Source organism: Euprymna scolopes, unplaced genomic scaffold (assembly GCF_053919585.1).
Source record: "Euprymna scolopes isolate OS-2025 unplaced genomic scaffold, ASM5391958v1 sca614, whole genome shotgun sequence".
NCBI classification, from domain to species: domain Eukaryota; kingdom Metazoa; phylum Mollusca; class Cephalopoda; order Sepiida; family Sepiolidae; genus Euprymna; species Euprymna scolopes.
Window position 1 is genome coordinate 1 of NW_027633674.1, and position 16,440 is coordinate 16,440.

Genomic DNA, 16,440 nt, shown 5'->3' on the forward strand with positions numbered 1-16,440 from the left:
TTATTACTGAATCTGAGGGTGTTATAAACTTATCCTTGGATGAATGTTTCAGGTAAGAAGCATCAATCATATTTGCATTCAGTTATGAGGTACCTTCAATAAGTTTCCAAACTTAGGCATTTAAAATTATCATAGACTCTTGACAATTCAGTATGTTATGGCTATACATCTTATGAGATGACTGACTAATTTATTAAATTTCAAGTTCAAATGAACAGCTACAGCAGGAATTGGAATACATCCTACTAAAGCCTGATTATCACAGTTGTTGAATTTCAAAAGTATAGTCTGGACATAAAGACACTTTAGAAAAACGATATGCAATAAAATTCTATTTTAAACTTGGAAAAATGCCACATAAACGTATGGAATGCTTCAGACTACTTTTGGACGATCTTGCATGAATCGAGCCTCAGTTTTTTTGAGTGCCATAAGAGATTCAAGGAAGAGAATCTGTAAGGGATGATGAGAAGTGTGGAAGGAATAAGGAAGTCAGACACTAGAGTTGATTGGCCAAATAAAGGATTTCATGGATAAGGACTGTCGTGTGTTTACAGAGACAATAAGTTCACAGTTTTATGTCAGTGTGGGAACTGTACACACAATTATTCATAAGGAACTGAAGGCGCAGAAGATTTGCACAAATGCAGCAGTCCACAACTCCATCTTTGTCACACATTAGTTGACAGTTCCCACCATCCCTATAGTCTAGACAAGAGTCATTGACACGCTCAAGGAAAAACTTAGAGGTTGTCGTTATGAAAAAGTTAAGGAGATGAAAGAAGCTGTGACAAGAGTCATTGACACGCTCACACAAGGGGACTTCCATGGAGCCTTCAAGAAGTTGTTGGAATGCTACAACAAGTGCATTGCAGTCGGAGGAGATTACTTCAAAGAGGGATTGATTTTTTTATGTGTGTACTATCAATAAAAGCGTCCATATGAAAAAAGTCTGGAAACTTATTGAAGGAACCTCGTAACTTTAGTAATCCTATACTCACCTGTATCTGTACCTATTACCAATACCGCAGGAAGTGCTACAAGCTCCCCAATCTGACCATTCTGACCACAAACAACCTGAAAAAAAAAACACAGTTTTTCTTTGAATGTTTAATTTGAAATTATCAATAATTAAAGAGAAGAAAAAATATAGACATGACATGTTTATTAATATAAAGTGTTACAACTTTCAAAACGTTTTATTAAAATGAAATTGGTTACTATATAAATAATATATTAACATTTCATTTTAAAGTTATAAAGCTTATATATATATATATATATATATATATATATATATATATATATATATATATATATATATATATATATATATAAAACAACACACTGAAATATATTTATGATAAATTTCAAACAAATAAAATATTTGTTTATTTTCCTAATATTACGTTGTGATTTGGCTTTCAAGCACACTAGATGCGTATTTTATATATATATATATATATATATATATATATATATATATATAAGAGCAAATAGTTAATAAAACATGTTAAAAAACATTTTGAAAAAGAGTTAAAAACATATTAAAGTATTTGATGAAACTGCAAGTAAGTCAAAGATATTACTTAATAACAAAATGTGAAGCAGAGGGAATATGGTGAAGAAAAAGGTGATTTCACGTGAATGGATAGTCTGGTGAAAGGTAAATTATCCAATGATGGTAAAATGGATTTTACCGTCATTGGATAATTTACCTTTCACCTTTCATATATTATATTATAGCTTTCAAGTTTAATTAAAATAAAAAATATATATCTATAAAAGTGAGAATGTATAGGTGGGTGTGGGTGTGTGAGGACACTTTTCAATCTATATACTCAATAAAGTTTTGATCTACAAATTTGAAATTTGGTATATAGGGTATTAAGACATTATTAATTAGTTTTCATCCAGAAAAAAAGGCTATTAAGGGGTCAAAATTAAAAAAAATTGTATGTGGGGTTGTCATCGGATTTTTATCTATTTGCTGTATCATGAATGTGCATGCATGAATCATTCACATGACAGATTCCTTATGTGAAGAATAAGTAGGTTTAAAACACTTTTCAAAGAACGTGTCAAGCTGATCTAATGGTTATCATACTTGACTCACTGTCTTTTGGTTTTGATCATTTAGAGTATTTTTTTTACTTAAAAGAAGTGAACTGTTTAGAAAACAACAATACTCGCACGCATATATCTCAGTTTCTGTATGAATTAAAATATAATTTTGTATGTATATTTTATGGCCGGGCAACACCTGGTAGCCTGCTGGTAAAACATAATTTCATTAGTATTAACAAGGTCAATTTTTTATATACAGAGAAATTCGTGACTACAAAAAAGAATATGGTAGAACTAACCTAATTTTTTTAATGTGTAGCTTTATCCAAAAATCAAGAAGAAAACTTACAGTTTGGTTTTTCTTGACATACAATTCTGCCACTGAGACTGCAAATACTGAAAGAGAAAAACCAAGAATGTGTGAATTTAAAAAAATCCAAAAGCTTTATATTTTTAAAAGGCGAACATTGTCATTATTTCTCTAGGATACATCCTAGAGAAATGCTTTTGCTGAAAGGGAATAACTTTTATTCTTTTAGAAATAGTTATTACCGTCAAGCGATTTTATTTTAAGGTGATTATTTAATAATGTCTATACATTACCACATTGCCAGGGTGGAGTAGATATTGAAAAAAATTCTTTTTAGCAAAGTATGTTAGTCTATAGTAAGTGGCATGACACAACAATAAAAATTGGCTAGTTAGAATCCAAGTTGGATTTATTGGCTTTAATCAACCTTTAAAATCTAGGCAATGTAATGTTATATATTAGATATATGAATAGAAATTTTATATATAAAAACTAATACGTTTGTGTGCATTTCTAATTTAAGATCGAAATAATCTAATATATAAATAAAACAATAATTTCTGAACAGGACGCTTCACAGAACGTCTGAAACGCGTTAAAAACGATTTCAATGATTTAAAAACATTATTACAATGATCTAAACATAATTTTCAATGAAAAACCAAGACATGGAATAATAAAATAATGTTAAAAAATACACATTGTTGGTGACTACCCCCTTATATATATATATGTAAGTGTATATAAGTGTATTTTTTAACATTATTTTATTATTCCGTGTCTTGGTTTTTCATTGAGAATTATGTTTAGATCATTGTAATAATGTTTTTACATCATTGAAATCGTTTTTAACGCGTTTCAGACGTTCTGTGAAGCGTCCTGTTCAGAAATTATTTTCAAAAACTTAAAACACATCCTAACTTCCTCAAAACTCGTTCCACACACTACAAAAGGGGTTACAAAATGCAACAAACCGCGAGTATGTGACATAATAATAGAAGGAAACACATACACATTCAAAAACCCAACGCAAACATTCTATATATCATATATATATATATATATATATATATATATATATATATGATGAAAATAATGGAAATAGTATTCCGACAAAATAGAGAAAATAAAAAGGAACAAACCGTATTATGTGTTCATCAACGTTTCGTCTTTATTTTGAGAGGAAGTCTCGAAATAAAGACGAAACGTTGATGAACACATAATACGGTTTGTTCCTTTTTATTTTCTCTCTCTCTCTCTCTCTCTCTCTCTCTCTCTATATATATATATATATATATATATATATATATATATATATATATTCACTAGAGAATTGGTCCTGTAATAAGAAATACAAAATTTGCCTGAATTAATATATATTAAGCATATTTATTTTACGACCAGGCAAGGTCGGGTGTCTCTCTGTTAGTCGATAATATAAAGAAATAAATATGTGTTTGTATGTCCAGCTAAAATTTTAAAATACACAACACAACAAAGTTGGTATTTTTTTAATTGACATAGCCCCTAAAAATAATATCTAAAATTTAGAAAAAAAAACATTCATTATTTGGGGGTCAAATGGCAACTTATATTCTTGAATATTATCAAGACATGCATAAATCTGTTAATATTATGTAATGGAAAATAATTCTGATTTTTTCATTTTTTTTATGTTTTTTTTTTTTAATTTTCTTCCTTTGAAGATTGTAATGCTGAGTATTGGGCAGCTAAACCAGCTGCCAACATTGCCCTGCTTTTTATTGAAACCAACCGAGAGCTCTTTTTAGTATCCTCGTTTTTCCCTTAAGTACAATTGTCTGGATCTCTTTTACACTTGGTTCATCAGGAATATTAGTTAGGTAGGAATTCAGGTTCTTCTTCATAAGCCTCGTGGCACCTATGATAACTGGTATGATTGATATCTCTTTAAGATTCCAATTTCTTTTCATATCATGAAACCTTGATATTTGGTCTGTTTCTCCCTTTCAGACCTCCATCATTAGGAACATTCACTTCAACCAAGGTTGCAACTCTCTCTGACTTATTCTATATAACTATGTCAGGTTTCACAGCAGCATTTTCAAGGTAGATGGCTGTATGGATTACATGATCATAAGCCATTTCCAACTGTTCTTTCAGGTTGATGTTTCCAGGATTTGCTGCTACACTGGATGTGTAATATTTTACAGATGGTCCAGTGGATGTACTTACATACTCCATCATATCTCGTTGTGTAGTATCCATCCCCTAAAAAAACCTTGTAACTTGATACTAGATGACTCACACTTTCCAATTTCATGTGGCAGAATCTATATTTGTTGTCATTAGTGATCCCTGCCATCTTCTTGAATGCATTGGTCATCAATCCCTGGTCTTGAGCAGCCATTATAATCCTTTCCTGATTGTGGTGGAGGGATCCTCTTTTGAGCCAGTCCAAGAAACCTTCTTTGTCTATGTATTCCTGGGAGAGTTCCCCCAGAAAATACTTTGCACGCTGATGTTAGTTCCACTCTTTAAGGTTCCTCTTTTGGAAGGTCTCGGTATATTTCTGCTGACACTTTTTTGCTATTTCTGTGGCAGGCTTGTTTAGTGTTTCAGCCTCATCTATGACCAAAATGCTTGGCCAGCTTGGTGACTGATGTTGTTCTGTTGCCTCTTATCTCTTGATGTTCATATACCATTGAGAGGGTGTGGTTCTGGGAGCTTCTCAGATACTGGCCTGTGCTCACTATTGTTGCCCTATGTTGGTGGTTGATCTCTGAGAGTTCTAGTCCTCCTTCTTTCCTGGGCAAATACAGTCTTGGTAGACACTGATTTCTATATATTATTTTATGAAACGTTAGTAGTTTTTCACAGAGTTATTTGCCTTATATTGACTCAAGTTATTCATGTGTATATCGAGAGAAAGGAATGAGTTGAACGAAAAAAAGAGTGGGAAAGGGAAAATAGAGAGAGTAGAAGTTATGTCACAATTTTGCCCCTGGTGGCTATACTACTCTTATCTATAATGGGTTTTATAAATAGGAAATCATCTTACCATTCTCTGCATGGATGTGTTTCAGTCACTTTGAGATTCCTGAAGACAGATATACCATCGCTGTTATAGCAAGGACATTTCTCAATAGGCACACATTGATCCATTAACTCTACTTGATTTCTTGGACAACGACACCCAGGAGTGCATTCATCTGATTCAACACATACATCACTCCGACGGATGTCCATGCAAGTAATAGGGCATCTGTTAGCACATTCCGTCCACACTCGGCCATTGGTGCATTCTTGCACTGCAAAAAGGTTGAAATATTTAATGTGTTTGCTCCTAATGAGATAAATATATTTTTCAAGAACACATTCATTACTTGTCAGCAATCCTAGCTTAGGACACCAAAAAATCATATATTATACAATAGTATAAAAGTTGCATTCTGAATTTGATTTGTTCTTTCCAGCTAGTGTCTAGTCAGCACAGATGAATGGCTTATGTTATGTTTTTTGATTTGCAACTTGGTACTGAATCTTAACTTGCAAGTCCACTAGGACCGCATTTCACATATAGCACCTGTCACTCATCTAAGTACATGGCAAAAACATTGAAGCAATCTAGGATCAGTCAAAATAAATAAATAAATAAAAATAAAGAAGACTTCCTTTTATTCTTTGGTCAATAATTAAATATAAAAATTCCAGTTTGACTTTGATTTGTTAAAAAATTGTAAAATCTATCAAATAATAAGTAATTAGCAAAATTGAACAAAGATATGAACCTAGATTTAGTGTTGCAGCTATACATGGTGTGGTTTCTAGTGCTTGTCCTGCACATTCTTCCGTGATTCCACGATGACATGTTCGTTTACGTATCGCAGAACCAAATGTGTTTGGCGAAGTTGCTGTGCACTGACTCCAGCTACTCCAAGAACTCCACATGGTTTCAGCTTTAAAAGACAACAAATAAATATTTTAGATAATGATTGTTACTTGGGAAAAGAGTACAAAAACAACTACTGTATTTACTTCTCTGAAGTTGTATGTGTGTGTGTGTGTATATGTGTTGTATGTGTGTATATGTGTTGTATGTGTGTGTGTATATGTGTTGTATGTGTGTGTATATGTGTTGTATGTGTGTGTGTGTATATGTGTTGTGGCCTCACAGTTCAGTGCTTTAGCTAATGCTAGATCTAAGAACCAAACTAACTTCAGATTTAATCTATTGTCCTTATCGCTGTCATAAATTCTTGAACAGTTTTTAAAAATTATTGTTCAAAAATAAAAGTATTCAAACAAATGATTTTTAAGTATAGAAACAAATGATTTGACTTTTTAACATTTTTTTTTCAATCGACGAAACAACTTATAATAATCTGGACCTTTTCACAACCAGTAAGAAAATAAATAAATAAAAATAAGTCGAAATTGTTTATTTTTTTGTCAACTCATTGTATTTAACATCCTTTTTTATTTTTGGAACTTTTTTTGTTTCTTTCAGGCTATGGAACAATTTTAGATCTATGTGGAATGATTTCTACACGAATAAAATATTTTCCTTTGATCAGTGGATATAGATAAAGCGATCACATTTAGTTCATACTTTTTTTGTCACAATTGTTGGATAATATTATTTTTGTGTCTAAACAAATGAATTAAATACTAGATTTGTGCTTTTTATTTAGCAAAAGTTAACATTTTATATAGTGTCAGTTTTTGTTCAAGATATACAATCAAAAGTTCCATAGAATAAGGGAAATTTGATTATGTTTTTTTTCACAAGGAAGATTTTTGTACGCACATGGGTGCCCAGCACTTCCCGGGTGTTTGGAGGTGTATGTTGAGCAAAAAAAAAAAGTGGTAGTAGGAAGGCAGGCTCGAACCCGTACCGCAAAGGAAGAAAAGAATGAGGAAAAAACCTGACGTCTTTGCTGTTACGACCACCGCCAAACCGGAAGTGACTTAGGTTTTAATTAAGGCTAGACAATCGAAAGGAGGATGACTTTTGAAAATATCGACAAAAAAAAAGCGACCCCCTCCTGTAGAAAAGTGCCCAGTTGAAGGTTAAGATATTAATGTTTTTAGCCAATTTTTCGATATTTCTCGTCTGAAAGGTCGACCTTCAAAATGATACCGACCTTATAAAAATCCGTCGCCTCTGTCGAAAGTTTTAAGCAGACATGCAAACATACATACATACATACATTTATATATTGGTAACTCAAATTTTCCACCCAAACCAATTAAAAAGCTTGCCCTATCTCTGAATACCCTTTATGTAAAATTTCAAATGTTTAGATCAGAAATTGTCTGAGTAATTTGGTAGAGACTGAAGCGGTCAAATTTTTTAAAAACTTTGACCCCTATTATGTCCCCTTAACATGTATTGTTTTGGGCTCACATCAAGTTATTAAGTTAGATCCATGTCCAAGGAACCTATATCCAAAATTTCAAGTGTTTAAACCCAAAATTGACGGAGGAGTTTGGTAGAGTTCTCAAATGTCAAATCGTTGAACTTTGACACCTTAACAGCCAAATTTTTAGCTGAAAACGGATTACAAAGATTTTCTCAAATCTCAATACTCTGTATATCAAATTTCAAGTCTGTAGACTAAAAATTGACAGAGTTATTGTGTAGGAAAATGTACACCGACATACAGACAGACACACACACGCACACAGCCAGCCAGACACTTTTACTTTTATAGATATATAGATATATAGTGATTCAGGCATTCAATTCGTCATGCAGAGGAGTAATTATTTGCAATGTAATGTTCCCTACCTCTTTGCTTCTGAGGTGGAAGCTGAGGCTGTGGGCAACAACCAGTAAAGAAGAGTTGGTTGAGCTCTCAGGATCACAAGTCTTGAATGATAGAATCACCAATGGTTAATCATCTTTGCAGACTTACTCAAGACTGCAATGCCTATGCCGCCATGATTCAGCACATTATGTAAGCCGGGGAAGGAATTGGTTCACTCTGATCAAGGTCAACGCTGATGCAATAGCAGCAGCAACAACAACCATTGAATAGCTTTACCTTGCAGACAAAGATTCAATAAATATCATATCTGATGCCATGTGTGTTGATGGTTAATGGGACAAATACATTCAATACTTGATTTGATTTGAATATTCTTTCCTTTCAGAAAAATTTGATATATCTAATAATGGTAAAGTGCAATGGATAGTTATTTCTTCATACTATTGGTAGATATGAGATCATGAATGACTGGAAAGTACCAGAATATTTAAAGAAAGTGACTTGCATTATCATGATGTGTGTCAAATTCAAAAATTCAAAAATCTTAGTGATGCATGAATACATTGAAAAGGGAAGATTTGAGGTGGAGAATGGGAAGATGTGAATTGTGAAAAGGTTCACAGCAAGTTTTCTGACTGCCCGGACAATGGAATTAATGGAGAAGCTGCAAAAACTGTAGAACTCAGCTCCATATGGTATCAAAATTGACTGTCTTAGAACTTCCACTACTTCATCAGTCCAAACATTTGCCACCCCTCTTCTCCAATTTGTCTGAAGAACAGTTGCAAAAAAAAAAAACCCAACAAAAAAACAAACGATTATACTGCCTGATTATCAGTCTTGTAAAAAACCAAATGAACTTGGGTTTAGATTCTGCATGACAGCCATAGTAGAGGATCGATTGTTTCTTCAAGATAGCTCTATTCATAAAAAAATCCTTTAAGAAATGAACTTTAAACATTGAGAATTCATCAATTATTGGTCAAGATATTGTGTTTTCCTTTCCTCTTCAAAAAATGATATATTTATCCTGAATACCCTGTATTAGACAAGCACATTCTACTGCAGTTACTACAAAAGACATAGCTAAGTTGCTGAGCCACTCTTTGCTACTTTCATTCGCAAAGTATTCTCCAAATGGAATGGTAGAATGTCTAATTGTTTTGTTTTAATACTATGCAATACATGAGATTTTTTCCCATCTATTGTAATTTATTTTAGAAAATATTCAAGGTTTCTTCAGATATTTTTATATTTGGATGCACAAAACACTAGAAGTAAGGTAAATAAAGGACCTACGTGTTAAATTAAAAAACATTTTATGGTGACATAGTCTCAGAATACCATGCAATAATATCATACAATAATATCATGCAATAATATCATACAATAATATCATACAATAATATAATACAATAATATCATGCAATAATATCATACAATAATATAATACAATAATATCATGCAATAATATCATACAATAATATCATGCAATAATATCATACAATAATATCATACAATAATATCATACAATAATATCATGCAATAATATCATACAATAATATCATGCAATAATATCATACAATAATATCATGCAATAATATCATACAATAATATCATGCAATAATATCATACAATAATATCATACAATAATATCATAAAATAATATAATACAATAATATCATACAATAATATAATACAATAATATCATGCAATAATATCATGCAATAATATAATACAATAATATCATGCAATAATATCATGCAATAATATCATACAATAATATCATACAATAATATAATACAATAATATCATACAATAATATCATACAATAATATCATGCAATAATATCATAAAATAATATCATACAATAATATCATGCAATAATATCATGCAATAATATCATACAATAATATCATACAATAATATCATACAATAATATCATACAATAATATCATACAATAATATCATGCAATAATATCATGCAATAATATAATACAATAATATCATGCAATAATATCATAAAATAATATCATACAATAATATAATGCAATAATATAATACAATAATATCATACAATAATATCATACAATAATATAATACAATAATATCATACAATAATATCATACAATAATATCATGCAATAATATCATACAATAATATCATACAATAATATCATAAAATAATATAATACAATAATATCATACAATAATATCATACAATAATATCATGCAATAATATCATGCAATAATATAATACAATAATATCATGCAATAATATCATAAAATAATATCATACAATAATATCATACAATAATATAATACAATAATATCATACAATAATATCATACAATAATATGATACAATAATATCATGCAATAATATCATAAAATAATATCATACAATAATATCATGCAATAATATCATGCAATAATATCATACAATAATATCATACAATAATATAATACAATAATATCATACAATAATATCATACAATAATATCATACAATAATATCACACAATAATATCATGCAATAATATCATACAATAATATCATACAATAATATAATACAATAATATCATACAATAATATAATACAATAATATAATACAATAATATCATACAATAATATCATACAATAATATCATACAATAATATAATGCAATAATATCATACAATAATATCATACAATAATATCATACAATAATATCATACAATAATATCATACAATAATATAATACAATAATATCATACAATAATATCATACAATAATATCATACAATAATATCATACAATAATATCATGCAATAAGTAAACACCTTAGAAACTGAAAAAAAATTCTTATCGAAATGTACAGAGTTTGAAATGTGAGTGGAATCACCCTCAAAATTGGCTTATTGTGTAAAATATTAATAAATAATATATAATACATTCAAAGTTATATCATTCTAGTATTTAATAAAATGTTTAGAAGAAAATAACCTTTACACATGAGGTGCTGAAAGTAAACACAGTTAGTCCAGACTCTTTACTCGCACAGTTTCCTTTCATCAAAAAGTCAAAAAGAAGACAAAGAGCACAAAAATGTGATCTTTTTTGTGATCTTCTGATTGTTTTTTTTTTTTTTTTTTTTTTTTTAACTTTCTGATGACTATAGCAGTGTAATACACAATGCAAAGCATCAACATGACAATATATGGGGTTGTCTTTTTCTATTGAAATATTTTAAAGCAAAAATAATTCAACTTATTAAAAGAAATGCAGAGAATAATGTCATCAAATATCAAGCATTACCTTGGCAAATTTCTGAGTTACAATCTTGAGTTTCAAACAGAGGAAGATCACAAGGACTGTTTCCATTACCAATATTCCGAGTTCTTCTTCTGTCTCGATGGCCATTGTTACAACTTTTACTGCAAGTAGTCCACTGATTCCATTCAGAATACATACAACCTAGCAAAAAAATAAATAAATAAATATAACTAAATAATAATAATAATAATAATAATAATAATAATTATCAAAATAATAAAAGTGCACACATACACATGTGGCAGCAGCCTTGATTAAATGGTTTTGAAAGGTCAAGAAGGATGAAAAGACCGAGGTGAAAGAGTACTTATCAGATTGTCACTAAAAGGATATAACTGAAACTTTAAGGGGATTATTGCCAGTCTAATTACAGAGAGGATCAACGACTGTTGCTTACAAGAAATCAACGAGAAACCTTTGTTGTGATAATGCAAAATAATTTGCAATGATTATTAAAAGATGTGGAGGGAACTAGAAATCTGAAGAGACTTGCTGTCACTCAGACTTCAGGAAACACAAGAGGTTATTATTGGTGAGCAATCACTGATAATGACTCATGTGAAAAACACTAATGAGTAAATAATGATAATAATAATAATAATAATAATAATAATAATAATAATAATAATAATAATAATAATATCAATTATTATTGTATAGAAGAGTCCTACTTCTGAACCTATTTATCTTCTTTCAATATGAACTGAGCTGAAACTTTAAAACTGGACACTTTGCGTTCATCCTATACCTGCTTGCATCAGTGTCATATCTGTGAAATTTTGAACTAACATGTAGAATAATCTAGAATATTCATTCATCATGAGAAAATTCGTATTGTGGGAAATTAAGAATTTGGATTATAACTATTGTAACAATGTGAGACCTGAAAACCATCATTCAGCAATAACACAAGATTTAAAATGAATCCTGGAGATAATGGAATAACCAATTACAGTTTGCTTCAAACTTAATATATTGGTTGCAAATCTTCATCGATAAATAAAATCATGATCGTCTACGTTGATATGAGGAAATTTTTCTTCAAGACTCAGTCAACTGGCTTACTGAATCTTAGATATCCACTGTTGCTTTGCGTAGGACTTTGATGTACGCTCGGGTACAAATTTCTACTAATGTGAGCATTGAACTGCTGAAAGAAGACCGTGTTGTAGGGAACAGTCTACTAGTCTGTGATCTTTTAATGAACATACCGACCATTTTTCCTCATCCTTATTGTACCAGTATTGCCTCCACCTTTTAGTTTCCTTTGCTTGTAGTTGGGATAAGAGTTATGGCCTTGCTTGGTACACTGAAAAATTCTTTAGGGTACTTTTTTGGAGCATTTGTTGTCGATCATACATGGGCAATTTGGATGCCATCGTCCACAAGGTCCATGCACCATACGTGACATCACTTTTGCGTGGAGGTCAGGGTCTTCTTCTTTGTCAGGGATCTCTGTAGATATGAAGAGATCCATTTGTTCTGCTAAACTTTGTCCTCTGGGGTCTACCAGGTAAGGATGCAGTGGTCTGCTCTTTTAGCATTCAATGCTGTACAGGAAAGCCCTCAACCTGCCAAACCTTTTTTTTTTTTAATAAATTCCATTAGAATTTTGAGTTTCTGTCTAAAGATCCTGACAACAATATCTGGACGATCCTGAGTTTCTTGCCCTTGAAGAAAATTTTCTGTAATTTCCGTCCATTTTGAATTTGTTGTGAAAGTGATGAAGAGGTTGACTCGGCGCATTCGTCAAACATAAGTCATGGCATCACTCTGGCACTCAAACATGTATTGAAGGCTTCCTGTGTAAGTTGCCGGAAGGGTGACTCATTGACCAATATATTCTGGATTCCTATCCTTCCTATCCAGCCATTGTTGAAACAGAGATAATAGTCATCAAATAGTAGGAATAAAACTGCTATTTGGTAACTTTTCGTCCATTGGATGCTTTCATATAGATGTCATAAGATGGAGAACAATAGGGGTACATTAATGGGTACATTAAAATATCATAAAGAGGATGTAATTCGGAGATCCTTTTCAATGTATTATTTTTAAAACGCAAGACAACATCTCAATTCCAATCTCATGCGTTGTTGTTTGACTATTGAATTGTTGTGGGTGTTCTCCTTGCGACCTTTGGTTTTCTCTTATAACAACTTTGTGTTCTTTCAAGTTTTTTCTTCAATCATTTCCTTTGTTGTTTTCAGTTGACAAATTTGGCTATTGTTTTCATGTAAAAATCCAGTCAGCCTTCGGAGAATGTCTTGATTGAGTCGAATGCCATGTCCCGGACTATGTAGTTCCTCTTCCAGACTATCCAAGAAGTAGATTTGAATAAACTTTGCTGTTCCATCTTTAGGTGACAAAAGACTCCTATTTTTGTGGCAAACCTGGCCTCAAATTCTAAAAGAAGGATTCCATCCATACACTGCCGTATTTTTTGTGATCAAATGAAGTCATTTCAAAACAGTTGTTGTAACTGCGTAGAACTCTTAAGAGATAGGGCCTTTGCCTGAGAGCAAATTTTGCAGCAACTAAGGCAGTAGTAGAAAGCTATCAAGGACACCTTACCAGAAAAAGAACAACAACCAGGGGTCTCTCCTTTAAATTTCACAACTGAGCAATGCTGTCATACTTTTTCCATTTTCCCTCAGCTGTAGAGAGAGAGCCATTTTTGTTGTAGAGCAACCCTTTTTCTATTGCAATTTTCTATTTCTTATTGTCTCAAAGCAGTTATTCGTTGTCCAGCTGCCTTTTTTTTCTATCATTTTCTATGGCAAAGTCATACTCTCTCTTTGTAGTCTCTCGCTCACTCCCTTGGCATAGGTGAAAGATTCGTTCATTTTCTCGTCTTTTAGCTTCTCTTGACTCACCTTGTTTACATCTTTTTGTTTCCTCATCTGTTTCATTTACTCTGCGTCTTGCTTCTCTCAACTGACCTCGTGTACATCTTCTTGTTTCTCTGTTTCATTTGCTCTATTGTTTCTCTCAATTGACCTTGTATACATCTTGTTGTTTCCTCATTTGTTTAATTTGCTGGTCATATTGCTTCCCTATTCCCAACCATCTCTTTGCCTTTCTTGAATTTTTTCTTGCAATGAAATATGCAGCATATCTAGTTCTGTCAGCTTCACGTTAGGTTGCTCTTTCCAATTTTGTTAATCTTGCTCTCCTTTCTCTTTGACATATTCTGTTGAATTCCAGACGTCTTTCTCTATGCGAAGTGTTTTCATTAGACCAAATTGCAGCAACGCTTAGTCTATTAGTTTCTAATCTTGCCAATCTTTATTCTTCAGTTTAGTTTCTATTTCGTTTAAGTGGCATCTTTTGTGTGTATCCGAAAGGAGAAAGTATTATCTTAAATTTATCAAAAGAATTATCTGCATCTCAACAAAAAAGGATCCTTTATGATCCGTAACATTTTTTTTGGCAGTGTTATTTTGAAAGTTAATAGATACAGTGCAATAAATTTTGCCCTATGTTATGGACCATTATCATTTCAAACTTAATCAAGATTGGTTGAGGGGATAGGGGACGAGAAGGAGGGTGATTTGATTCAAATTCACAAAGTTGGTCAGCGCCATGGTAGTGGCTCCCAAGATGGTGGCGAACCTCAACTTGGTGTGCACCATCCCTAGGTGAGGGATTTCATGAAGAGCCACACCAAATATGACCTTAACCTTTGACCTTGAAAATGATATCCACCATCCTTAGATCAGAGATCATCATCATATCAAGTTTGGTCATGATCAGGCCAGTGTGTGGGCTGTAGAAGAGTATATATATATATATATATATATATATATATATATATATATATATATATATATATATACACACACATATATATATATATATATATATATATATATATATATATATAGACTATGACCTTGACCTTTCCTTAGAAAATAGTGTGCACCACTCTTAGGTGGGAGACCATCATCATGCCAGGTTTGGTCATAACCGGTCCAGTGGTGTGGGCTCTAGGAAAATTATACACACAGACACATATGAACGCAGAGAGTGGGGAGACTTGGCCACCCATGTGTCTAATTAAAATCCAACTATGAAATTAATTCTTAACTTTGTTTCTGTAAGGAGGACTAACTGACCCATTGTTGATTAATGTTCTTAATACATGACTGAGAGTGAGCACTAACTTATTTTGGAGGTAATGTTTTCAATTTTTCAGTTTTACCTTCGAACCCATAGTAGCTTTTATGACATTGTCAGTGTTTTGTTTTTCTGCATCTGCAAAGATTCAGCCTACCTTTCAGCATATTTCTTAAATAAACGTTTCAGTTAATTTTTATTAATTTTTTGTGTTCAGATTTTATTATTTTTTTTGTGTTTAGATTTTCCTTGTCGGAAGAGTTGGTGACCACCTCTCTACATTGCTCATACTGGTTTTATATCTTCACATTACTGGGTTATGAATAAATATGTGATAGTTTTTCATGCATTCCTTTGTATTAGGAGTATCTATATAATGTAATTATTAACTCAAGCACTTCTTAGCACAAGTACCTCTTAACATAAATTACTTTGTTGCTTAAATTTACTGTACAGACTGTTCAAAACTCATTTGGTTTGTTCTTTATTAATAAAATTTTTCATTCCATAGAATACAGCAAGCATAGATGACGGGAAAGAAAAAAATCTTTGGAGAATCGATGTTCCACAATGCCTCGCCAATGTTGTCGAAAAACAGACTATAAACTGATTCCAGATGATGCCTTAGCGGCAGCAGTGACCAAATTTCTGAATGGATCTTCAAAAGCTGTATCAAAAGACACAGGAGTTCCCAGAACAACTTTCCGTCAAGAGACTGCCCCCATGAGAGGAAACAACGATGCCAACATCACAATAGTCTGTTCTAAAGCACAGATCTATTCCAGTCGCAGATGCAGATCCAGTGCTGAGGAGAAAGAATTGGCAGACAATCTACAAAAATGTTCCACAATGTTCTATGGACTGACAGTTCAACAAAAGA

General features: G+C 31.8%; 1 protein-coding gene across 1 annotated transcript in view; it reads right to left on the reverse strand.

Annotated features, from left to right (window-relative positions):
* Window positions 1–1,001: 1,001 nt before the first annotated feature.
* Window positions 1,002–16,440, reverse strand: part of LOC145275136 (uncharacterized) — a gene marked incomplete at both ends in the record, with an annotated part of 29,460 nt that continues 14,021 nt past the window's right edge. Inside the window, 5 exon segments of the mRNA XM_080127618.1 lie at window positions 1,002–1,077; window positions 2,417–2,463; window positions 5,418–5,667; window positions 6,148–6,315; window positions 11,424–11,582. Coding sequence (XP_079983744.1) covers window positions 1,002–1,077; window positions 2,417–2,463; window positions 5,418–5,667; window positions 6,148–6,315; window positions 11,424–11,582 — 700 coding nt within the window.